Consider the following 26,003-nt stretch of genomic DNA (forward strand, 5'->3'; position numbering starts at 1 on the left):
TACAACTAAATTAGCTATGTAGTAATTCCTATAAACAATGTCATAACAAAAATACGGATTTTAAGCTCCTGTCTCAAGACTTTACCTGCCAAATCTGTTCATTATAATTTAGCTAAATATCAAAGTTGTACATGTTTTGTAAAGATAATATTATAGCAATTTCTTTAATTCAAAGCCCAAAGTGGATTGTCACTGTAAATAATTTTTAAAACCATTAGAATCTGACTTCGGTAAATAACATTCTTCAAAATAAGCACGATGCATGCAAAAAAATTAAAAAATTAGTTCTGCAATGATTTCTACCGTAAATTAAAAATAAAAGAAATCTAAAATTTTCAAGAGATCAGGAGCCTTCCAGTTATGTGCATAAGAGATTCATGAGCTTCTCTGTAATCCTAAAATAAAGGCCCCACAGTCTCATTATAGTGATTGTGAAAAATTCATACTGGTTATACAGTAGAGATGATTTAGAGACTTTTTAATAGCTAATTTGTTTCAAGCGCATAGACACTATGTACAAATACATCTTTGGAGATAGTACCATTGAGAAGAGGCTGTCCTTCATGCACATCCTGTGATAAGACTGCACTGTAAACATCTTCAGGAAATCCAGTCTTGCATAATGCGATTTCACCAGAAGCCTCTACAGATGCCTGCAACACAAGAAAAGAAATGTGTGCGATGATTGCTACCTCCTTCAACCGAGAAACATTCCACTTGGCATAAAGCCTCATTTTTTTCAACTATCTTGTACAAACAACTCCTTTGTTTCCGAATGGTTACAACTAGAATGTAGAGGGCAAAGGGTTAAACTTTTTGATAACTGAAGTAGAAGAAACAAATCCCACTTGTCTTGTCCAGGAAAATCTAAATAATACACATTCTAGGTTCTTCTGAGGGCTGAACATTTCCATCAAAATGGTCACTGTGACTGAAGAATGATCAAGTGGACCCAGGGGGTAGGGGACAGCCAAATAGTTTTTAGGCTCCGCAAATCACCATCACTAGCTTAACTTTTCAAGAAAAATGTATACATTTAAGTTTATAGATTTTTATATACTCATCTAAGTCTCTGACTACGAAGTTTGAATACAGCCTATTAACTAAACAACAAAATTGCAATATACTTAGGTGCGGGATATAGAGTATTTCATACCAAGTAAAATTAATCAACCAAAAGTATATATTTCTCTAATTTGAAGGGCAGAATCCATTAAAAATATAAATAAAGATTAATACAATCATGTTTCCTTTTTATACTTAAAAATTAGCAAGTAACTATCTCTTGCCATCTTCCTCTCTATCATCACATACACAGTTAACTACCAGGGTGCTTAAAACTCACTTATACCAAGTACGATACAGCTACCCCTCCAAGTTCCTTTCGCTACTTCTTCCAGCCGTACTGACATCATCACAGGACGATTAGCCCTCAATAGCCTTCGTGCAGCATTTACATTAATTACAGGAAACTTCACCCTGCACTGTTGAGGATCCAAATACAGGAGGAGGGGGGCTGGCCCAGTGGCACAGTGGTTAAGTGTGCACTTTCTGCTTCGGGGGCCCACGGTTTGCCAGTTCGGATCCCGGGTGCAGGCATGGCACCACTTGGCAAGCCATGCTGTGGTAGGCATCCCACATATAAAGTAGAGGAAGATGGGCATGGGTGTTAGCTCAGGGCCAGTCTTCCTCAGCAAAAAGCGGAGGACTGGCAGCAGATGTTAGCTCAGGGCTAATCTTCCTCAAAAACAAACAAACAAACAATAAACAAATACAGGAGGAGGAAGAGTGGGCAGAGGCTGCCAAAGGGATGGAGTTCATAGCTGCAGGGCCAGCATTAGGAGCAGTCTGCGCTGGTGAGGAGAAGCAGAAATTGGGAGGAAGGAGAAAGGGAAGCCCCAGAAATAGAAAGACCTCAAGCTGTCCGAACGCAGTAATACAGTGTAGCTTTGCAATTAAAGGACTACCTGGATTACGTGTGTGAAGTTTTGCAAGTAGTACAGTTACAAAAATTCAGACTAATCTAATATTTCAACTGTTCTTCTCAGATCTAAGAAAGTAAAGAAAAAAGTAAATTTGGACTTTGTTAAATATCACATGGTATTTAATCTCAAAAAAGTATTAGGAGCAACATAGATATTAGTTCAGACCAATCAAATTAGCAAACAGTTTTAAGTGTGTTATGTACAAGAAAGGGGTGTATCAAGTCAAGGATACAGACCAAGCCACCCCTTATACAGCGGTTCGTGGAAGCTGGTACAGTCACATGAAAGTGAAATTTGGAAAGCTCTAGTAAAGGTGAATGTGGACATATCCTATATGGTAGGTGTATTCCTAGCAAAACTCTCCCGAGTGCTCCAGTCAACACGTGCAGGAACGTTCACTGCAGCATGGACAACAGCAAGACCTGGAGATTACCTAATGCCCATCAATAGAAGAATGGACTAATGTATCTTCACACAGGAAAAGAAAGGAACTCTCCATAACACTAAAATGGAAGAACTGGAAGGCCAGCCCCGGTGGCCTAGTGGTTAAGTTTGGCGTGCTCCGCTTTGGCAGCCCAGGCCTGGTTCCTGGGCACAGACCTATACCACTCATGCACCAGTGGCAAGCTGTGGTGGTGGCTCACATACAAAAAAAGAAGGATTGGCAACAGATGTTAGCTCAGAGCGAATCTTCCTCAGCAAAAAGCAAAAAAAAAAAAGAAGGAAGAACTGGAGCTACACTGACCGGAAAGGATTACATCTCAAAACAAACAAACAAAAAGTCAATTTCTTTAACTTCCATGCAAGGTTGAAAGAGAAACTTAATTATAAATCAACCTAGGATGACTGTCATTTTTAGTAAGTTCAGAAATCAATTTTGACAACACTCCAATTTCAGATTCAAGACAAAGTACACTGTGGTATGAATCTTGCAAAAAGATAAAAATAAAAAGCATGATAGATGACTTCATTTTTAGACATAAAGTTTAAATAGGAAAGATAATGTAACATTATTGACACATATGTAGTAAGAATACAAAAACAGACAAGGTAGTGATAAACACCAAAAGCAGGATAGTGGCTATGCCAGGGGAGGGCGAGATAGCACAGGTGTCACGAAGGATTGTACAGGCGGCTTTGATCTTATTTGTAGTAATTCATTTCTTTCAAAAAGAATCAAAAGTCAATGGTAAAACGTGGAGATGTGCATAGGCACATGGGCAAACTATATTATTCCCTATATATCCTGTATGCTCCACATAGTCCATATTGAGAAAGAAAAAATATTAGGCACTAACTGAGAAGTGAGAAGTTGGGCTGCCGACATGCATCAAGTTTGGGCCACTAGGCAATATTTTGATACTGGCCAGCTGTAAATACCCAGGCACTGACCCCGGGCCTGGCATGGAGCAAGCACTCAGTAAGTGAAAGCTTTTGCTTTTCACGAACTGAAACAAATAAAGGAACGCCCCAGTTCACCATTTAAAAGGGACTAATGTGTTGCAAATCTGTGTCCCAAGGATAGGTCAAGGGTGGGCCTCTTCACCTCCAGTCCAGGCTTCTACAGAGGGAGGCTGTGGCAGGGTTCCCCCCCCCCCCCGACCCCGGGGGGAGGTGGGAACAGAGCTCTGCAGGGGCAGCAGGTCAGAGGCAAACAAGGGGAGGCATGCAGTAAAAAGGGGTCACATTCCAACCTGAGCACTCGGGTTAGGGCGTCGTGCAGTGTTATGGGTAAGCACCCAGAGACCAACACAGTCTCAAGACGACAGGAACACTGTAATCTTTGCTTTAACTCCACTACTCCTGTCTTATTTTCCAGGGGATCTACCCTAAGGTAAGGGAATAAGAAGCAGCAAGCTCCCCACCCAGACCCACAGGCACGGGATTTCAAGTCGCGTCAAGACCATCGGTCTACTGTGAATGTTTACTCCTGAGTTTCCGCCTCCACCTTATTTCAGAAAAGGGAATGTCTGCCCTCAGCGTGCCAGCCCTTCCTCAACCTCTCTGCTCATTTTCCTCATCTAGGAAAGGGGACCCCCTGCACAGGGTGGCTGTGAGAATTCCTGAAACCATGTTTGTAAAGCACATCTCTAACACACTGGCTACCAATATTAAATACCCACGGGGGCCATGTATTCCTTTAGGAGACTTTCAAGTTTGTTTTCAACAGCTCAAACTTCTCTAAATCGTTCTTCCCCAAGACAAAATAGATCCACAAAATAACATGCTATTATTCCTCTATAATGCATTTTCTTAAAAAAGGCTCCCTCAAATTATTAAAATAGGTATTTCTCCCTATTAATTTATTATTAATTTCCTCTTTTAACATTCAGTCCAAAAATGACAAAACTAACTTGTTTAAAAAACGAACAAGAAGCATTGTAACGAACAGAATCTCCAAATTGGAGATACGGCAGGCTTACTTCGTGTCAAGCACCACGCAGGTGCATGGGTATCTCATCTGATGCAACCCTACAAGGCTGGGGCTGCTACTAGGTCTGAGATTGTGGGAGACCACAGAACTGGTGACAAGAACCCCCCAGGGAAGCTGACTCCCCTCCTGAAGCCTCTGATGGCTACAGCTTTTTGGACGTTGAAAGTTCTCTAGTCTAACCCATAGCTGATACTTGAACGTTCTACATCACTGGTCTCAACCCAGGGTGGTTTTGCCCAGTAGGGAACATCTGACAATGTCTGGACACATTTTTGGTTGTCGCAAGTGGGAGGTAGGTCCTAATGGCTTCTATTGGCTAGAGGCCGGGGATGCTGCCAACCGTCGCACAATGCACAGGACAACCCCCACCACAGAGAATTATCTAGCCCAAATGTTGACCAGGCCAAGGGTGAGACACACTGTTCTACAGCAACCCACGAAAAAGAGGTGTCCACCTACCCTTTGGCACCCCTACCACTGGGAAGCTCATCATCTCTTCAAACAGTCTACCCAACACTTATTGGAGCATCCGCCTCTTCAGAAAACCAAAACCCTGCCACCATGGCTCAGCCCTCACATTAACTGATTAGTCTGCCAGGCCCAGGATGAGGCTCCAGAAGTTCAAAGAAAGGAACCCTCCCCTCAGGAAGTTCCCTGTGGTGCAAGAAGCAGGTTGTGAATCACAGGCATTTTCTTAATATTTGAATACTGTAAGGGTCAGTGAACACTTTCCTGTAAAGGATCAGAGAGTAAATATTGGAGGCTTGGCAGGCCATAGGACTTCTGTTGAAATGACTCAACTCTGCCGTTGCAGTGCAAAGGAAGTCACAGACAATGGAAATAAATGAACGTGGCTCCGTTCAAAGAAAACTTTATTTATGGACACCGAAATTTGAATTTCATTTCATTTTCAAGTGTCAAAACTCTTCTTCCTCTGATTTTTCATTTAAGCATTTAAGCACTGAAAAATGTGAAAAACAGGGACCGGCCCCGTGGCATAGTAGTTAAGTCCAGCGTGCTCCACTTGGGCGGCCCAAGTCCATAGGTTCAGACACCGGATGCGGATGTACACCAAACCTCAGCCATGCTATGGTGGCAACCCACACACAAAATAGAAGATTGGCATGGATCTTAGCTCAGGGCTAATCTTTCTCAGGCAAAATAAAAAAAGAGGAAGACTGGCAACAGACATTAGCTCAGTTCTTCCTCAACAAAAAAAAAAAGTGAAAAACATTCATAGGCATCAGGACTGTCGCCTGTGGATCCCCTGAATAGTGTGTTAAGTTTTATAAGATATTGCTGTCTCCCTTAATTCTCACAATAGCCCCTTGAAGGGGGTGAAATCATCCACATTTTGTAAATGAGCAAATAGAGTCTCCCTCAGACGTGCAGTGAAATACTTAAGACCTCACATCCAGAACGAGGAAGAGCAAGGTTCTAACTCTATGGGCTTTCCAAGTAGAATAAATAATTACAATGTGATTCTTTCAAGAAACATGTACTGAGTGTCCATTTGCCACTGGAAACAGAACAAGACATGGCCTCTGCCTTTAAGAAGTTCAAGGCCTACTGTGGGAGCAAAATAGACAAGTGATTGCAATAGAAAGTAGCGAGCGGGAGATAGAGAGACACAGAGGGCATGAGGAGAGCCCAGGGCAGGAGTCTGGGGGCCTCCCAAGCAGAACCCAGGAGTAGCCAGGCGGTGGGGGTTGGCGGGGAAGCCATCCCAGGCGGGCAGTGCTTGAGCTGGAACAAGGCAGCAAGAAACAGCACACTGCCTGGGGAATTACAATGAGTTCAGTGTCACTGGAGTGCAAAAAGCAAGGCAGGAAGTCAAAAGTTGAGGCTGGAGAGTTAGATGAGGTTAGATCATAGATGGTTGGGGGCTTGGGGTTATCCTATTGGCTGTGAGGAGCCAGGCACAGATTTTAAGCACAGACAGATTGTGTTTGATAGAGAATTCTCTGATGCTTCGCGGGAAATGTTTGTGTGTGTGTGGGGGTGTGACAAGTGACAGCTGGGGGACAAGTTAGGACACAGACTTGAATCAGGCTGGGGCTGCAGGAACGAAGAAGGGGCAGATTGTATCAATATGCAGACAGTTAAAACTGATAGGGCTCGGTGAGGGCAGGGACTCACAGTGAAAGAGAGGGAGGGAGGAAATCATGCCTTCCCCATGTTTCCAGCTGAGTGACATCGGTGGCACAAACTAAGATAATCGCAAAATTATAATGTCAGGAACAAAGTGCTAAAGAAGCAGAAAGAATGGGAGGATAAATCTGCCTGCAGAAATCAAAGAAGCCTCCATAGCTGAAGTGACATTTAGGTTCTGTCTTTAAAGATGATTAAAACTTTGCCAGGAGAAAGAGAGGAAGTGGAAAAGGGCATTCCAGGCAGAAGGTACAGCATGGACAAAGGCCCTGTTGATTTATATTGAGCTTGTCGTCAACCCAAACAGCCCTGATCGATTTTACCAGGCAACCGTTAAGTCATGGCTTCCAGTATCTCTGCTGCTGATTTGGGGCCCCAAGGGACAGCAATTACATTGGACTCTCCAAGATTTGATCTCTATAAATTAATAATTCCATCGAGATTTAGTCATTCCGCCCAGCTTTCTGCATCAAGAAAGTGTAATGAGACACCCCAATGACTTTATAAAGATGCTACTCGGATGCCAAAGACAAGGTGTGACACAAGCCCAGACATCGCCCTTCCCGCCGACCCAGAGCCATAAACCAGACTCTCAAGATGGGCTGCCCATGGAGTTGCTTGGAGCACAGACTTTCCACATGCCAGACTGTCTGAGCTTGAATCCTGTCCATCACTTACTATCTGTGAGACCTGAGAGAAGCCACAGTTTCCCCATGTGAGCAATACAATATGTATAATAAAAACAGTACCACTCATAGGGCAGGTGCGAGGATTAAATGAGATCATACGCGTAAAGCACTCAAGAGAGAGTCTAATACATGCTTATTCAATGTATCAGCTATCAGTAACAGTAGTATTAATACTATGATGACAACATGAATCCTACTTGTGGCATGTCTGCCATACAGCCTAGTGAGTTCCCAAACTTGCTCGCCATAACAAGTCATCGGGGACATCTGTCTAAAATTCAGATTCCTGCGTCCCAACCCAAGACTCACTAAAATAGAATCTTAAGAGATGTGATGACTAAATCGGTTTATTTAGCAAGTGACAGTGCAGCCCATGGTGGCCACACATCCTGCCGTATCTCCATCTCCCCAAACCTTTCTGAACGCCAGATCCGGCATACCAACCTTTCTGCTCTAGTCTTCAAGTTGAATAACTTAGTAATAACAAAAAGGAATAAAGAAAATTATTTTTTCCGTTCTTAACAATTCCATGCTGTCTCCTAGTTACTGTGCACATCTGAAAATTGAAATAGCAAGCTAGCCTTTTGTAATGACTGGTTTGAGAATTTGGCCCCAGGTCAGCATGGGGCTGTCTCTTTTCCTTGAAAACTACACCTTCTTGATTTTTTTGAGTGTGCCTTTTACTGGAACATTGTCCCAGCCCCAGTGCTTTAGTAATTCTTCTCTTCTCCACTATTCTTCAGAGATTACAAGCCAAGGGGTCAGCAAGTCCTCTCGGCCCACCAGGACGAAATTCATCTGGCCAGTGGATCGGAACTCATTTAGTGCTGTTCCGCACTCTCACACAATCAGCTCACCTATCTTGAGTTTCAATTTCCTCTTACAAGTATTTGCTCTACTCTTCCCAGGCTGAGGATCGACCTCCTCGTCTAAAAGGGACAGAAGTGTAATAGGAGTTGAGGGGTTCTGCTTGCCTGCTAGGATCAGTCTATCTGTTCTGGTTCTGAACTCACGGCCACATCGCTTTTTGTTCTTGTTAAAATTTTTCCATAGTCTCAGTACTGTGAGCTTTAAGGCCTTGAGTCCACTACTCTTTTAGGGTCCTGTTATCATGTTTCTTTTTTTATAGACATCCTTGGTCACTGGCTCTGCTTTCCAGTTTCCTCCAAGTCACTCCTAAATCTGAGCCCTTAAATATTCTATTGAAGCCACAGAGGACTCTTCAAGCTCCTCGCCTCTCTGTCTTCTTCCTGATCATGATCATTTATGATTATTGGCTAAAAATTTCACATCTAAAAGCAGCCCAAACCTGAAAGAATCTTGACTTTTCTGGCTCTGAAGACTGCCTAGCTAAAACCTAGGCTCTATGAGTTATTATAATCTCTTCAATTTAAGCAGTTGGGCATTTTCCCGAAAGCATTGATCTCTTCCTTTTTTCCCTTCCAGATATTCTATGGTGGGAATCTAGTAACAATTAGAGTACTGTGAAATAGATTGTCAAACGCAGTCAACAAGCTAAAAACCCCCTTTCACTTTATAATATGTTGCTCCCCTCATTCCTTACGGAAATAAAGAGAGGAATGTGAGCAGTGGTTAAGACTGAGGCATCTGGAGCCAATCTACTTAGGTTTAAATCCTGTCTCCGTTCCTTACTACCTGTGTGACCTTGACAAGCTACACAACTTCATCAGGGCCTCCGCTTCTTCCTCTCTAATAATAATAATAATAGAGTACCGGCCTCATGCGATTGCTGTGAGGCATATAAAGGGCTTCAAAATAAAACCTGATTCACGGCAAGTCAAGAGTTAGCTGCTCTTATGATATGGATGTCGTGGAGACTTTTATCTCTTTGCTACATGAGTACTTCAGAAATATTTTAAAGAATTTTGTGAAGTAGGAATACTGAAAAGAAACCAAGATGACAAAAAATAAAAATTCATTCACAAACATGTACAAAGGAAAACAAGCGGACTTCCTCTCTCTGTGATTTGTGAGGCTAAGGGGAAGTGGTGGTAGAGGAAGGGGTCACACTATGGCAATACTCTTATTACGTGGTTACGTCTCCCAAATGATATAAGTAAATATATTTAAATATAAACAATTAGTCAAGACATTTTTAAAGTGGTCCGTGAGGTACATGGTAATAGAATAATGGAACTGTTCAAGACCAATTCTGCATGACTAATTTTTTATTTTTTAGTCCAATTTATCAGCATACAATTACATTTGCCAGATTCTCTACATTTCACAGGATTCCACCCATGATGTTGGAGGCTATGTTAAGAAGATTATTCAAGAGCTACTGCTACTCTTTAAAGATTTTTCTCTGTGTCAGTCATGCCACTGATGACACTTTGAGTTTCATATCCCCGGAAACACGCTTAAAATGTGCCCAAGCTTAACCCTGCACTTTGATATTTTTGCTTTGTCACGTACTATCGTGGAGGGAGAGCACGGCGTTTTGAACTAGTTCTTTAACTCTTTCTTGCCCTCTCAATACAATCCAGAGCAGCTTAGGTGCGAAGAACACCTCACAGAGGCCACAGTTTGCCCCCCGTGACCTACCTAGTGATTCCCATCTTTGCTTCGACTATATTATTAGAATGGATCCTTGAACATCTCTAGTATCAGTACTTTTATTATTCTGATTTTCATTTCTTTTAATCAAGCAATGAAGAGAATAGTCAAATAATAGCATCAGTGCTGGCCCAGGAACCTGACTACTCTGCTGAAATTGCACTCTGAGCTAGAAGACAGCACCACAACAAAACAGCTTGATGGACAAAAATGTGAGTTCCACATACAAAATGTGCTTTACTGTGCCAACTTCTCAGGAGTTGAAGCTATGAAAGCTTAGGACCATATAGGAACATACATCAAGTGACGTCCACAGAGATCTGTGCCATCCCCCATCCCCTCAGCCCACAGGAGAGAAGCCTTCCTAGGCATCAAGGCTTTGTGGAGTGAAGTCCCAAAAGATAGGCAGGAGTTTACGAGTAAGCGTCCTGGATGTTTAATGCAATGGACAGCAACAACACACCTACACACTGACTTGGCTTGTAAAAGTACAACACTATCATGAGATAGTGGCTCAGGCAGTTAGGCAATTAAACTGCCATTAGAAGTTCCAGAAGTGCCTAAGGCAACTCCAATAGAGATGGCCAATCCTTGCTTAGATGATTTTTGCCCTGCCAACTTATTATATTCACTAGACTGCAACATGCTTATATACAGCATTCAAAATGTCATCAATAGTATAGTATTTAGCATCAGACTGTGTTTATAATCAACTTCGGAACTCACTTAACTAAATACCCTGAAGATCGGTGATTGCTAATATTTATTGAGTGCTTACGATGTGCTAGAAACTGTGCCACAATGCTTTCTGTGCATTACATCTCAACAATCCTCACAACAACCCTATGAGGTAGGTACTATTATTGGTGCTATTTTCCAGGCAAGGAAGCAAACTGAAAAGAAATTGCCCTAGGTCATTTAGCTGCTCAAATTAGGGATGGTATTCAAACCAGCACTGAATGGCTCTGGGGACCACCCTTAACCACTACTTAGTCATGAAAACAACCATTAGGAAGCATCCACATGCACTGATACATGCTATGTAACTGGAAAAGGCCTGGAAATTGTCCTATATGAATTAAGACCAACTTACAAATCTATCTGCTGCTATTGGGAATTTTTTCCTAAACTATGATTCTCAAATATAATTGTGATATGATATATGTTAATAAAATAATTTCAAACTTTCTGTTTACTATGGAAAAAATTATAGGAAAAAACATCAGGCCAAGCCTTCATAAACATCTTGCTTTTTTTGCTTTTTTGTTTTTAAGGAAGATTAGCCCTGAACTAACATCTGCTGCCAATCCTCCTTCCTTTTGCTGAGGAAGACGAGCCCTGAGTTAACATTCATGCCCATCTTCCTCTACTTTATATGTGGGACGCCTGCCACAGCATGGCTTGCCAAGAGGTGCCATGTCCACACCCGAGATCCGAACCGGCGAACCCCAGGGCGCCAAAGCAGAACATGCAAACTTAACTGCTGTGCCACCGGGCTGGCCCCAACACCTTGTTTTCTAAGTCACCCACATCAAAGCTTCACCACCACCCCCAAATCTTCTGCAAGCACACAAGGAAAATTGTCTGTAAATACATATCATGGCGACTATATTAATTTTCAGTAGGTGATACTGATGAAAGAATAATTGCAATCTGTAACAGACTCTTTGTGCATCTTCTATACTCCAGACGCCCTTGTATTCACGTACAATTAGGCCTGTTTCCTAAAACCTGGAGCATGGTTTCACTTCTTAAAAACTGTTAGAATGTTTACAGTTCCCATAACTCTGATATAACTCTGATTGAATTTGAATAGCTGGACATAGTGATGATTTATCCGAGTCCTTGATAAGATAAATCCAACCCAATTACACCATGATTCTTGTGAGAAAATAACATTCACAGCACAGCTTCCAGAAATGTGCTGCAGTGAACAGAGGCCATTGTCGATAACACCAGAGTTCAAAGCCATTCCATTCCTGAACTCGCTCTGGAAGCAGTACCCTGTCCACTGGTGTTCTAATAGGTTAAGGAGTAAAGAAGTAAATCCAGAGCCCTCATGCTAATACAGGGGTTACAGTGCTATATCAGCAGTGCCAGTTTCAACTCAGGGGCTGAAGACCAGCATCTTTTCCACCCATGGCTACCATGCGTGATTTAAGTCTGGCATGGACAGTTTTACCGTGTAACCTGTAGGGGAGGAATGCTTCTTTCCCTCCTGAAGCTTCTTTCTATGTGAAAGGAACTCTGCTAACCCTAATACTCTTACCTCTTTCCACTCCACCTGTCAGTGATACCCTGAATGGTGGTTCTCAAAGTGTAGTCGCAGGACCCCTGGGGGAGCCCAAGATCCTCTGAAAGGCAAAACTATTTTCATAATATAATAACGTCATTTGCCTTTTCACTTTCATTCTCTCACAAGTGTAAAGTGGAGTTTTCCAGGGGCTGGGTGATGTGTGAAACCTTAACAGAGTAAATGCAGAAGCAGCTACTGGAAACCAACTATTTTTTATTAAGCCAGACATTAAGGAGATCTGCAAAATTATAAAAGTACAATGTGACTCTTCCCACTAATTTTGTTTCTCTGTTTTGGAAAATAAAGTTATTTTTTCATAAAAATTGGTATTTACATTACATACGTAATGGGTTTAATATTTTTAAATGAATTAAATGAATATTATATAATTTTCTCAGTTTAATTTCGAATATACTAAACCTCAACCAATATTTCCCACATTCTAAAAGCTCACTGGGGCACTCAATAATTTTTAACAGAGCCCCGAGACCAAGAAGTTTGTGAACTGCTACCCTAGAGAGAAGAGGGATGGACTGAACTGATCTGAAGGCTGAATTCGAAAGAACAATCTGGGCAGCTGGTGCCCAGCCCGGTCCCCCACTCCTCCCAGCTGGGAGTCCCAGGTCCTCAGAAAACAAGCATGGTGATCTCATTTTCCATGCTGGGAGTTTGCAGATCCCCTGCAGCATGGGGTGGGGGAGTGGGGAGAGGATAGGTCCAGCACTGCCTGCAAGTGAGTGAGCATGTCTGTGGAATTCTGGGATTCCATATTAGCAACAGACAAAAGTCACGCCCTCCAGCCCAGCCCTTATCAGAACCATGGTGATATTTTCCTTTCCTAACTGTTGACTCTTCTGGCTTATATTTCACTCAGTTCAGAACTTGGTTCAGGGAGAAGTCCTATTTACTGGGTGTGGTCAGAGACTTCAGCATTTGGTGTACTTTCTGGGGACCTTGAGAAATAATAAAGAAGCAATCCAATGCTGGGGAGGAAAATACTCATGGAGGCCCCGGGGCTTCGGGCAGGGCAGAAGGGGGGCTTCACTTGGGCCCTGCCTGTTTCTTAACTTGGTGGTTTGCAGCCTGGATTGTGCAGTGTGGCTGGTTTTTATAGTTGGGCAGGTAGCTTTTAACATCAAGAGGCTTTAATTCCTAAACCACAGGGTATTTTGATCTTGATGTGTGACCACAACTTGTGGTGGTTATTCTCCAGGCAAGTGGCTGTTTACAGAGGCCTAGAGCAGAGACAGTGGCCCTCAGGAAAGGCTGCCAGCCAAGGATCTCAGAAAAGAGTCAGGACATGCGGCAGCCTTAGCCAATGGTGAACACTTTGGGGTGAGGGCTGTTGCAGCTTGGCCTCAGCAAAGGTCTGAGGCAGCTCAGAACTCCTGGAGGTGCCCATGGGCCCCAGGTCTAAATTAGCAGAGACAGCCGAGGCACAGAAAAATGAGATTATTTCAAAAATCTACTGCCTAAAGACTAGTGAGCAGAACAATATTTGCTATTTTTAAACAACAGCGAATTCAAGAGCCCTATTGAGGTTCTCACTTTAAATTATTAATGACAAGTCTATGAGGACAGCACCGAATTGGCTGCCACTAATCCTGCTCTGCATTCAGAGGCAAAGGAAGGCCCATCTTGGATTCTTTTGACCACAGGCTCAAGGGTCAGCCTCCACCAAGTGGTCTGGACTGGTCTTTACAAATGAAGGAGAAATCTCCCCTTGCAGACGGCCTTATTCGGTCAAAGCAACCCTACTGCAAACGGCAAGAGACTGAAAACACCTGCTCCCAAGACAGTGTGTCCCACAGCCACCCACCTGACAGTGCCCACACTGCTGACAGTACCAGGCTGGCAGTCTCAAGGGGCTCACAGGGAAAGGCAAAGTAGGAGCTTTCGAACGTGCTGCATGCAAACCGAAACTCATCAGGGAGAGGCTCCCAGTGGGAGGTGAAATTTAGCACTTTGTATTTACCTGGGGGGAGGGGATCCATGGGCGCATTCTGGGTTTTTCTTTCAGAACGCTGGCATTTGAGATACTGCCCCCAAGGGGAAGGTTCAGAAGTATTTCATGGTGGCAATCTCCATCTTTCTTGAGGTGCCTTCCTTTCTCACCCAGAATATTCAATATCATTTCCCCTTTGAATTCTGTGTTTAGGCCAAAGGTCACGGATTATAGAGGAGAGGCTGAGTCTGATTAGCATTCGGGAAAGGCTAAGGTTTCCTCCACCCACTGTGAGTCCTTCCCTCAGATAGCAAGGGCTTTCTATTCTGGTCTCTGGGACACTTAAGGACATGCTCTGGGGTCATAATTTCACCCGGGATAACTATTCCAGAATCGGGATTGGTTTGCTTTCTCACTTTGTAGGCTCTTGCATGCCCCATTAGGTTTGAGGATTCTTTAAAAAATAAAGCTATTGATCTTCAAAGACTTAATAAGGTTGGGAGCAAGACTGTCTGACAGAGGCCCATCTTCCCCTCTGAGGGCGATCGCCACGGTTCTGGATGAGCACACACCTGATGGCCAAGAACATAAACCGAACTGTTAATCCAAAATCTGAGGAAGGTTTAGTGGAACTCTTATTCCCTACTTCCATCTAGAGGGAGCTATACCGGCAATACCACTCCTGACCTCTGTCGACCTCTCTGGCAAGTTGGGATGAAACAACTGGGCATACAGAGTCCAGTCCCTTCATCACCACTTTTCAGCTGGGAGCCAGCCCGTCTACACAGTCTAAGTATCGTTTTGCTGTAGGTGAATTTACAACAGCAGGATCCCTGGGTGGGAGAGTGGCCCTCACCCAGCATTGTTAAAGATGGGAAGCGAGGGGAGAATTAATTCTGAGATCCAACATATTTAAGTCACATTCCCCACCCCTGTCTTTGTCAGTAATAAAGGCTGAATTTGTGTCTCTATCTGCTGACTCTTTCATCTTATCTGTCCAGAAATTAGATGGATAAGAAGCACTAGTTATTAAGTCTCTTCAAAGACACCTAAACTACTTACAAAGTCTCAGTCTTACTGAATACTCAAAAGTCAAGGCTAAAAGATCAAAAACAAGCCAGGCCAAATAACAACCTTATACCGCCAGCAGGGCCACAAGCTCACTCGGATGGCTGGACACTGAAGGTCTGAGCGCAGACAACCAAGTGCTAGGAACAAAAGGTCACATGTACCTCTGCATTACTGTGACTACAGTTCTGGGCCAAGCCAGCCTGAGGTCAGAAAAAACAGGGCAATTCCATCAACCCATCAGTTACTTGCATCTCTTAAAATCACCACCAAGAGGCTACGTGACCAGTGACAGAAACTGCCTACTTCCACATTAGCCTACCCTAACTCAGCCCAACTTGTTAGATTTTCCCATTCATAAGGCCAAAGTTTAGTCCCTGAAACTGAGATCCTTTAAGTCTTCACTCTCAAGTCCAAATCTTCCTCCAGGCTACAATCCTTCCAAATCTTGAATAGGGATTATCTTGCTCCCACTGCACCAATTCTTACAGACTTCCCAGGAACTGGATGATACCGGGAAAGTAAAAGGCTGTTCAAGCCCCGACGGTCACCTCCTGGAGCTGTGTCTTTGGGTGAATGGGTTAAGCCAGGCTTTGCTCAGACATTTGTAAAATGGATAATGATGATAATGCCTATCTATCTCGTGGGGCTGATGTGAGGCTTACGTGAGACAATGTAGGTAAAGTGCTTGGCCTGATACATAGTAAGAACTCAGCAAATAAAGATTTAATCACATGAGTCAGCTTTCAAGAAGGCTCACAATCCTTGGAAACACACCATCCAAGCTATGGCTGAAAATGTTAGGCAAAGGGAATGGGCAACAAACAGCAAGGTAAAGCACAGACAAGTTACGAACTTCATCCAATAGCTTGGGTTCATACAGACACCACAAGGACGATGAAAAGACCAAAACACATATAAAAACAATCTCCACCTTATTAGTAACCAGGAGAATACAAAGTGAAACCAAAAAGAGATACCTTATGTAGTCCACCAGATTGCTAAAATTTTTAAAGTTTGACTATAACACGTGTACTAAAATTATGAAAAAGCAAAAATGTGTACATGGTGCTGGTGGACCAGTTTGGAAAACACCTTTGCATTAGCTAGGTGAACATGCACATAGTTTGCAGTCCAGTAATTCTACTCCTTGGTCCATATCCCAGAGCAGACCAGCATTCCTGCACCAGGGAGCTGGCTAGACGTGCAAATCCTCAGGCTCCACCATAGATTTACTGAATCAGAAGCTCAGGGGCTAGGGGTAGGAATCTATGTTTAACAAGATTTCCGGTGATTCTTGTGCAAGCTAAAGTTTGTGAATGCAGCCTTAGAGTTTCCTGGCACTAGTGCCCAGGTGGCATGGACAGGAATGTTCACACGCACAAGGCCATCAACAATAAACTGAGTAAGTAAACGGTACCATACTCATAGCATGTAATGCCCTAGAGCAGTGAAAATGAACAAACTCTAGCTACACAACTCAAGTGAATCACTCTTATGGACACAATGCTAAGCAGAAGGAAATCACAAAAAATACATAGACATACACAAATATGCATGGTACATCTATACATATATGCATGATACATATACATTTATATAAACACATCTCTCTTTCTCTTTCTCTCTTTATATATATACATTTATAAATGATAAAACTATAAAGAAAAGCAATGAATAGTGACTGGGAAAATGAAGACAGTGTTTATCTCTGGGAGGAAGGAGGTGAATGGGAAGAGTACTCTGCAGATTTCCAAGGCACTGGCAATATTCTATTTCTTAACCTGTCTGGTAGTTATACTGACACATTTTGTATCCTTGAATTATTGTTTAAACTGTGCATAAATGCTTTATACACTCCTTTACATGTACCATATTTTACAGATGAAAAAGTTTTTTTAGAAGCTCGAATTTCATACATATACAAGACAGAAGTGGACGCTAATCCTGCCTTAATTTTTTTACCCATATTCAAATAAATATCAAACCTAGGAACACAAGCTGTGACATCAGGCTGCTGCCATTTGAATCCTAGCTCCATCACTTCACAAAATAACTTTGGGCACCTTAGTTTAAGCTACTTGGGCTTTGGTGTCCTCATATGTAAAAGGAGTATAATTTGGGGGGGAGGGAATTAGATGTTAATACAAGTAAAGTACTTAGAACAGTGCCTGGCACATAGTAATTATTCAAAAATTATGTGCTATTATTAGGATAGAATAAAACTAAGTTAAAAGAAACATTTCCTGCATCTAATCGTCAATAAATCATCAGCATCTACAAGAACAATGACTCTACTTTCGCTCTGCTTTTGCAGATTCTGTGCTGGCATCAACCAACATGATAACATCACCCTCAACCTTCTCCTCTCTACTGGGTCCTCATCACCATGTTAAAAGCATTTACAGACTGAGTAACTTACTCTGGTTCCAGGCTAGTCTCAAAACACACACATACACACATATACTCTTGCATCCATACCAGAACATTAGAGAATTAAGTCACAGAAGCAAAGACACAGACCCAGAAGACACCAGAAAACCTCCTGTTTGATTACCTGTAATTCCCAAATCAAACTGCTGGCAGAATAACATTCCATATATATTAATCCCTTTCCCTAATTGTATCAGCCTAGTCAACGTCTGTTAGAATTTAAGAAGAAATGTTAAAATACGTGCCCTTCAGTTGTGGCTTCCAAGGGTGGTCTAAGGAATACTGGTGGTCGTCCATGCAGAGTTACGAGTTATATGGCTGTACCAGCGAACAAAGCCTTGCACATATTAAGTACTCAAACCTATTCAAATAATTCAATTATCCTTTGATTGTGTTTGTGTCAATGGTAGTGACTATACCGCCCAAATCTTCAATTAAAGATCTTATATCTTGCTTACTATATGAAAGCACTTCTCTAAGTGATTTGTATATATTAACCCATTTACTCTTCATAGTAGATCATATTTATTATCTCCATTTTACAAACAGGCACCGAGAGACAGAAGTATCAATATGTTGTCCAAGTTCACACAACAACCAAGTGTCAGAACCAGGGCACAAACACAAGTCATGTAGCTCCAGAGTCCCATCCTTAACCACTGTGCCACACAGCCTCTCTAAGCAGTTAAATCGGTATGAGTGGAGAGAGAAAGAAGGAGAGCCAAAAATCTACAGAGAGGTTATACTTAATAAAGGAAGCACTTTAGTTCAGAAAAACAGAAATTTCATTTGACAAATGATGGCCATCCTTGTATGGTGGTGTCTATGTACATAAAATCTCAGGGAGAAAATAAAGCATGATCCCCTATTTCACACCACGTACAAAAATATACTTCAGATAAATAAAATATCTAAATGTGGAAAATATAAACCTACAAGTCAAATTGAATATAGCACGAGGTTTGAGAACACTGTGTTTGGAAGTGGACGGTCTCTTGGCTCACCTACCAAAGAGTATTCCAGAAACACACGATACATATATATTTTTTAATTTATTTATTTTAAGTATGAAGAACCAAAACTTGGGAAAATAAAGAATCAGAATCCTGACAGTATCCATCATATGTGAAAATACCAAAAAAAAGTGACCCCACTATTTTCCAAAATGCTTGTATTTTAGGCCATAAAATATTATAAGCTCTCTGTAGATAATCCATTATTATCTACATTTAAATATACTACTATCCCCTTTTAAACACAGCTCCATGGAGACAGCCTCAAATAAAGGAAGGACCATATACTAAATCATGGATAATTCAGCTTCATTTACAAGGTGCTTAACATAAATCAGTTTGTAAATTAAATCAATGGTTATGATATTCTCCCCAAATGTTCTTAGTTATCTGTCAAACAGAAAAGACAGAATCGTAAATAAAATTTAATGCCGAAAACACAAACACGATATGTAAACAATTACTTTTATGGCAGAAAAACTACGTGTAGGGGTGAAACACAAGTGAAATACAAATTATCTATCAATAAGCTAAGCCCACACAAAGAGTCCACTCTTTCTAAATATCGTAAAATAAAGTCCCCACGTCTAAGAACATAAATAAATTTGAGCTGCAGTGAAGCAAACAACTCCTTGGTGGGTCGTTATCTCCGGAATTTGATTCCTCAGCCTTTATCATTATGCATGGAACCCTCCATTTGGAATCTAGATCTGCTCAACAACCGTTATAAACGGAGAGCAAAGGCCTCTGGAAAGAAAGACCTTGGGACAAGGATGGCACTCTGCATCCTTCCTGGCAACCTCAGACCTTTAAAAAAGCTACACAAACACAAAAGAGGGTCAACTATACCCAAAGACGCACTGACCAGCTGGAAAACTAGCAGTTTGTCATATTACAACCTCTCCATTTAACCTTTTTCAAATTAAAAATAAATCTGGGTAGGGCCTCATTGAGAAGTGGGTCACTAGTAAGCTCAGAGAAGGAATTAAGAAGCATCACTGAACAGATTAGAATCTATTAACACCCAAGCCTTCTGCCTGAAGACTTCAAGTCAGAAAGATATTTAGTTCTTTGCCTCCACCCTCCTTCTGATAAAGAGAGGCTATAACTTACTGAATTCTAAATGTCTTCGGCTTTCGGCTGAAGCAATGTTGCCAAACTACCAGAACAACAGAAGATATTTGAGTAGGAAAACCCACAAAAGGCGTTTCATGCCTTGACACCATAAACATGCAAGGGACCTTGAACTGCAGGGAAAAAATCAATATTTTTTTAAATGCAATTTCCCACTTCCTTAACTTTCCAGATAGTTCTATAGTGTCCATGAGTCTTTCTTAATTTTGTGACTGTTAAAAAAATATATGACACAAGTATATGGATGACTCCATGAATTGAGTGAAAGATGCCAGACACATAAGGGAATATTGTGTATAACTTCACAAAGAACAAGAATAAGCAGAAGTGATCTATGCTATTAGAGTCAAGTAAATAGTTACTATTGGTAGATGGTTAAAATTGGAAGAGGGTACTCCTGGGGTACTGGTAATGCTGAGTCTTGACCGGGTGCTGACTGAATAGCATGTTCAAATTATGAACATCAAGTAAGCTAACCACTTGTATGTGCACTTTCCTGTATGCATTTGTTACTTCCATGAAGTGTGTATGTGTGTGTGAAATTTAAATTTTGAATACCTTGAAATATAATATGGGGAAGCAGGACATTAGAACCCAGTCTTGGAGATGTTGGGACCAGACAGACTTTACTGGGGGTAGGTGCCAAAGGAGCTGCAAAAGGCTAACATTTTAGCTGCACAAAACACACTTTATTTTCTGGACCAGAAAGCCATAAAGAATGAACTTCAGACTTTGAACCACTGTGTTAACCAACTAAAACAACAAAAGAAAAAAAATTAAAGTGGTCATAGTCTCCAGTTTATTAAAGATTTATGTCACGCAGAGGGAGCGGATTATATCCCCTTTAAACTTAATAAAATTAATGGGGTTTTAGTCATTTATCCCAGAGTTCACTTAATAGCTCCCCAACCAACTAACAGACATTTTGTTACAGATTATAGTCAAGCCAAGTGTATCCACCCACCAACAATAGGTCAAGTTACAAACAAAATAGTTCCAGGCTTTCAGCGCAGCAAACAAATCAGTGTCTGTCCTCAGTCACGCCACAAAACATTCACAGGAACCTGCTTGAAGTGGGTCCTTTTGAGATGTGAACATATATATTTTAAAATATGCTAAATAATTTCATTTGTGGGAGAAAAAGTAATTCAAACATGGAAAATGTGCCATTAAACATTAACATTTCAAAACTTAGTGATGGAATCTCTTGAATTTATGTTCACAGAAAAGAACAAGGAAAAAAAACACAGTTTCAAAAAAAAATATGCATAGCCTGAGAGTTTCTAGGCTCCTGGGAAGAACTTTAACTTCCAAGACTCACACACAAAGAATTATTTTTTGAGCACTTATCAGTCTTATCATTTGTTGATCAAGACAATTTAAACAACAGTATAAAACTCATTATGAACCATTTCTCTAGGATTTTTTCTTCTTTCTCTAAGAGAACATATTAAAAAAAAAAAATGAGTGAAAATCCTTTCCAAGAACTACATTTTGGCTTCAGATGCCAAAATATCAAAATATTTAAGGTCAAGATTAAATAGAGACTATTAACTCAAAAGTTAACTACTTTAAACAAATCTTATCAACTCAGCAGACAGGAACTGAAATTTCTCTCCAATTTGGTATTCATTCCCTGAGTAGCATATGCAAAGGGCCACAGTCTGGCGGAGGGAGGCAGCCACATGCTACACAGTCAAGTTCAACTCGGCTGACAGACACCATTTACTCTGGGTTCTCCTAATACTCCAAATGTCTGAGTGCCAGTTTCATCATCGCTAAAATGGGAATAAAACCCCCTATCTCTCAGGGTTACAGAAATGATTAACTTAGGTAACATGTGAGTTTCCATCCCTGAAATTAAAAATCTTTCATTTTTAAGCTTAAGTACTACCAGCTATTAGTTTTTCTATTAGTCTTATTCCTTTGCAAAACAGAATTGAAGAGGTAGCAGCAAATATCTAAAGTTCCAATGGTTTTCTCTGGTGTATGGGCTCCTCCGAGTTAGATGAATGACCCATTGACAATTACTAAAAATAAAATAAATTGGAAAATGTCTTAGAACTGCATATGTGGGAAAAAAGTGAAAGGGCAATCCTTAGGACCCTTACCAAATGCAGTAATACAAAAATTTGACATTTAATGCAACAGAAGAAAGTTGAATAAACTCATAATTTATTTTAATAATCAGGAAACAATAGTCATTTCACATTTCCAGTTCCAGTAATTTCTGTAATAATAAAAATTCCAAAATATGCCCCTTTAATTAACTTCTTTTTTTTTTACTAGCTCCTTAATCCACCAAAACATTAAATAATGTCACAACGGGGGAGGAGAGAACCTGAGTATAAATGTTTTAAATTATGATGGTCAAGCAAAATTTTTTTTAAATGAATACAAAAAACAATATTAAAACTACAATATATAGTTGTACATAAGTACACTACAGGCCTACCTCAGAGATAGTGCAGTTTCAGTGCCAGACCACCACAATAAGTGACTATCGCAATAACACAAGGCAGGTGAATTTTTGGTTTCCTGATGCGAGGCAGGTGAATTTTTGGTTTCCTGATGCGTATAAAAGTTATATTCACACTACACTGTAGTCTATTAAGTGTGCATTAGCATTATGTCTAAAGAAACAATATACATACCTTAATTAAAAAATACTTTATTGCTGGGGCCGGCCTGTGGCGTAGCAGTTAAGTTCGCACACTCCACTTCAGCAGCCTGGGGTTTGGATTCCGGGTACAGACCTATGCACCGCTTATCAAGCCATGCTGTGGCAGGTATCCCACATATAAAAGTAGAGGAATATGGGCATGGATGTTAGCTCAGGGCCAATCTTCCTCAGCAAAAAAGGGGAGGATCAGCAGCAGATGTTAGCGCAGGGCTAATCTTCCTCAAAAAAATACTAAAAAATGATAACCATCATCTGAGCCTTCAGTGAACCATAATCCTTTTGCTGGTGCAGAGTCTTGTAAAAACGCAATATCTGGGAAGTGCAATAAAATGAGGTATGCCTGTATAGTCAAGTCAATTTTTTAAATTAACATAAAAACCAGTATTAAAATTACAACATATAGAAGTATGTTGTATACTTATCTGTGTCCCCCTTATCTGTGGTTTCCCTTTCAAGGGATTCAGTTACCCTTGGGCAACTAAACTGAGGTTCGAAAATATTAAATGGAACATTCCAGAAATAAACAAGTCGTAAGTTTTAAACTGTGTGCCATTCTGAGTAGTGCGATGAAACCTCATGCCATCCCGCCCAGGACACGAATCCTCCCTTTGACCAGCGTATGCACGCCATATACTTTACCCACCCATCAGTCACTTAGCAGCCCTCTCGGTTATCAGATGTTGAGGTAGCACAGTGCTTGTATTCAAACAACCCTTATTTTACTCAATAATGGCCCCAAAGCACAAGCGTGGTGATGCTGGCAATCTGGATATGCCAAAGAGAAGCCCCAAAGCACTTCCTTTAGGTGAAAACGTGAAAGTTCTCAACTTAATAAGGAAAGAAAAAAAACCATATGCCGAAGTTGCTAAGGTCTACGATAACTTTTATTACAGTATACTGTCATAATTGTTCTATTTTATTCTTATTGTTGTTAATCCCTTACTGTGCATAACATAAATTAAACTTTATCATAGGTATGTACATATAGGAAAAAACATAATTTATATGGGGTTCAGTGCTATCTGTGGTTTCAGGCATCCCCTGGGGGTCTTGGAACATATTCCCGATGGATAAGGGGGGACTACTGTGCACTATTACTCCAGTATTTATTTATTTTTATTATACGTAGGTATATTTTGTAAAAGAAAACCTAAGAACAGACCACGGATCAGGCACCTCTATAAATTATTCTATCATGAATACCATATTGTATTTATAATAGCACTTCCTTTTAATTCATTCATTCATTCATTAATTTTTTGGTAAGGAAGATTGGCCCTGAGCTAACTTCAGTTGCCAACCTTCCTCCTTTTGCTTGAGGAAGATTGTCCCTGAGCTAACATCTGTGCCAGTCTTCCTCTATTTTACATGTGGGATGCTGCCACAGCACGGCTTGATGAGCAGCGTGTAGGTGTGTGCCCAGCAGCCTAGTATCTGAACCCACAAACCCTGGGCCACCAAAGCGGAGCGTGGGGACTTAACCACTGTGCCACAGGTCCAGCCCCTAACACCTCCTTTTAAACACCACACAACTAATTCTCCCAATGATACTTGGGAAAAACTCAAGTTAAACACTTTACTTAATTGGGGCAGTAGACCAGAACATCCAAATTCCTATACTAAATATTCTTCTGTATCTCAAGTTCTAGATACTAATAAGGTCCACTTTAGGCTACACTTTCACTATCAGAACAGATGAAAAATTAAATATTCAATCAGTCAAGAGAATATAAGAAATATCATAATGGTTTAACCAACTAGTATGGTCTCTCAGGCACAGATAACTCAGCACAGTGTGCTCATTCCATGATACAACGTTGCAACTTATCTATTGCAGTCACGTGCCCCATAACGACGTCTTGGTCTATGACAGACTGCATATACAATGGTGGTCCCATAAGATTAGGACCATATAGCCTAAGTGTGTAGTAGGCTATACCATCTAGGTTTGTGTAACTACATTCTATGATGTTTGCACAAAGATGACATCACTTGACACATTTCTCACTACATACCGCCATCATTAAGCAGTACATGACTAGGACTATATTTAACTCCTCATTAATGTGGCCAGTCTTCCTTTGGACATACATATAGCTCAGCCTGCCAGAGGATGTTCTCAACCCAACTTTAGGATGTTCTACTGTTAGTTTAGCTCATCTTCATCTTATTTCTACCCTGCTTGATTTGCTATTCTTCAGTTACAGCTTTTGTCTGGGGTTTTTATCCAATTTCTCCTCATTCAGAAGCCTTGAAATTCCACCGATTAATTTTGTTGTCCTTCTTTGTAGCTTTTTCTAGACTATGCCAAAAACATTGGGTGCTTTAACAATCATTTCTTGAATTAGAACTAGAACTAAAATGTCTTATTCCACCAGAGGGGACTCTCAAATCTGACTGTACAATATTTTGTAATTATAAACAATACTTGAATGCATACCCTTATACAGTCATGTGACACATACGGATGTTTTGGTCAATGATACACCACATATACAATGGTGGTCCCATAAGATTAGCACCATATAGCTTATGTATGTAGTAAGTTATGCCATCTAGTTTTGTGCAAGTACACTCTATGATGTTTGCACAATGACAAAATCCCCTAACGATGCATTTCTAAGAACATGTCCTTGTCGTTAAGCGACACACAACTGTATATTTATATACACCCTATGTGAATCATGAATACAGACATATCTGTAGAAAAATAACCAGAGGAGGACTTGCTGGGTCAAAGGGCTATATATCTAATGCCGACCCATATCACTCAATTCAATGATTCTCACCGAGGCTATCTTCTCTCAAAGAAACAAAAGTAATAAAATGAATAATTTTATTCTTAGTAGTATTACACTTCTCTTCCTTTAAGTCTAACCCTCCTTGCCCCCCAAATAGTTTACTATTAGTGGTAAAAGCAGCACAGCCAATGAAAAAAGATTACGTTTAAAAGTCAAGCATATAAAAAATATAGATGACTTCTAACCTATAATATATGACAAACTATTGTCAATAACCCTCAAAAGTCACATTCTACCACTCTGAGTACCTGAAAATCTTTGCATTTCAGGTTAAAAATTAGTCATTCCAAAGTCTCTGAAAAGGAGGCATATTTGGGATATTTTTAAGCAGCCCCAAGAGGCACAGAACTGGAAAGTCCCTTAGAGATCAACTTCTCCGACCAGGCCCAAGATTTCACTATTGAGGAAAATGAGGTCAGGGGAGTTTAAGCGAGTAAACTACATCTGGACCAGATTAGAACCCGAGGCTTCCTGCCCTTGACACTAGCTCTTGCCCTTGACACTACATAAGGGCAGCTCATTTGCACAGAACAAAGTTATTATACCCTTGGTGCCCAAACCACTTTGGATGACACACACAAAGTTATCAATTAACTATGGACTGACACTTCATGCCAAACTGTGATAAATGTTGCACGAGACACACATGTGGATAGCAGTCTTCAACATATATATTGCATACATATGTGCAACCCAAGGGCATGGGTGCCAAATACAGTCTGAAGCTCAGACAAGGAAGTGCACTGAGTACTGAAGAGAGGAACAAGCCATAAGAACTGAGCAGTATTTATGTA

General features: G+C 40.9%; 1 protein-coding gene across 1 annotated transcript in view; it reads right to left on the bottom strand.

Moving 5' to 3' along the window:
- Nucleotides 1-26,003, bottom strand: part of CDH2 (cadherin 2) — a 208,433-nt gene that overhangs the window by 176,654 nt on the left and 5,776 nt on the right. The window contains exon 2 of the mRNA XM_023647607.2: nucleotides 542-653. Coding sequence (XP_023503375.1) covers nucleotides 542-653 — 112 coding nt within the window. The remainder of the gene's footprint in view (nucleotides 1-541; nucleotides 654-26,003) is intronic.

Source organism: Equus caballus, chromosome 8 (assembly GCF_041296265.1).
Source record: "Equus caballus isolate H_3958 breed thoroughbred chromosome 8, TB-T2T, whole genome shotgun sequence".
In the NCBI taxonomy this organism is placed as follows: domain Eukaryota; kingdom Metazoa; phylum Chordata; class Mammalia; order Perissodactyla; family Equidae; genus Equus; species Equus caballus.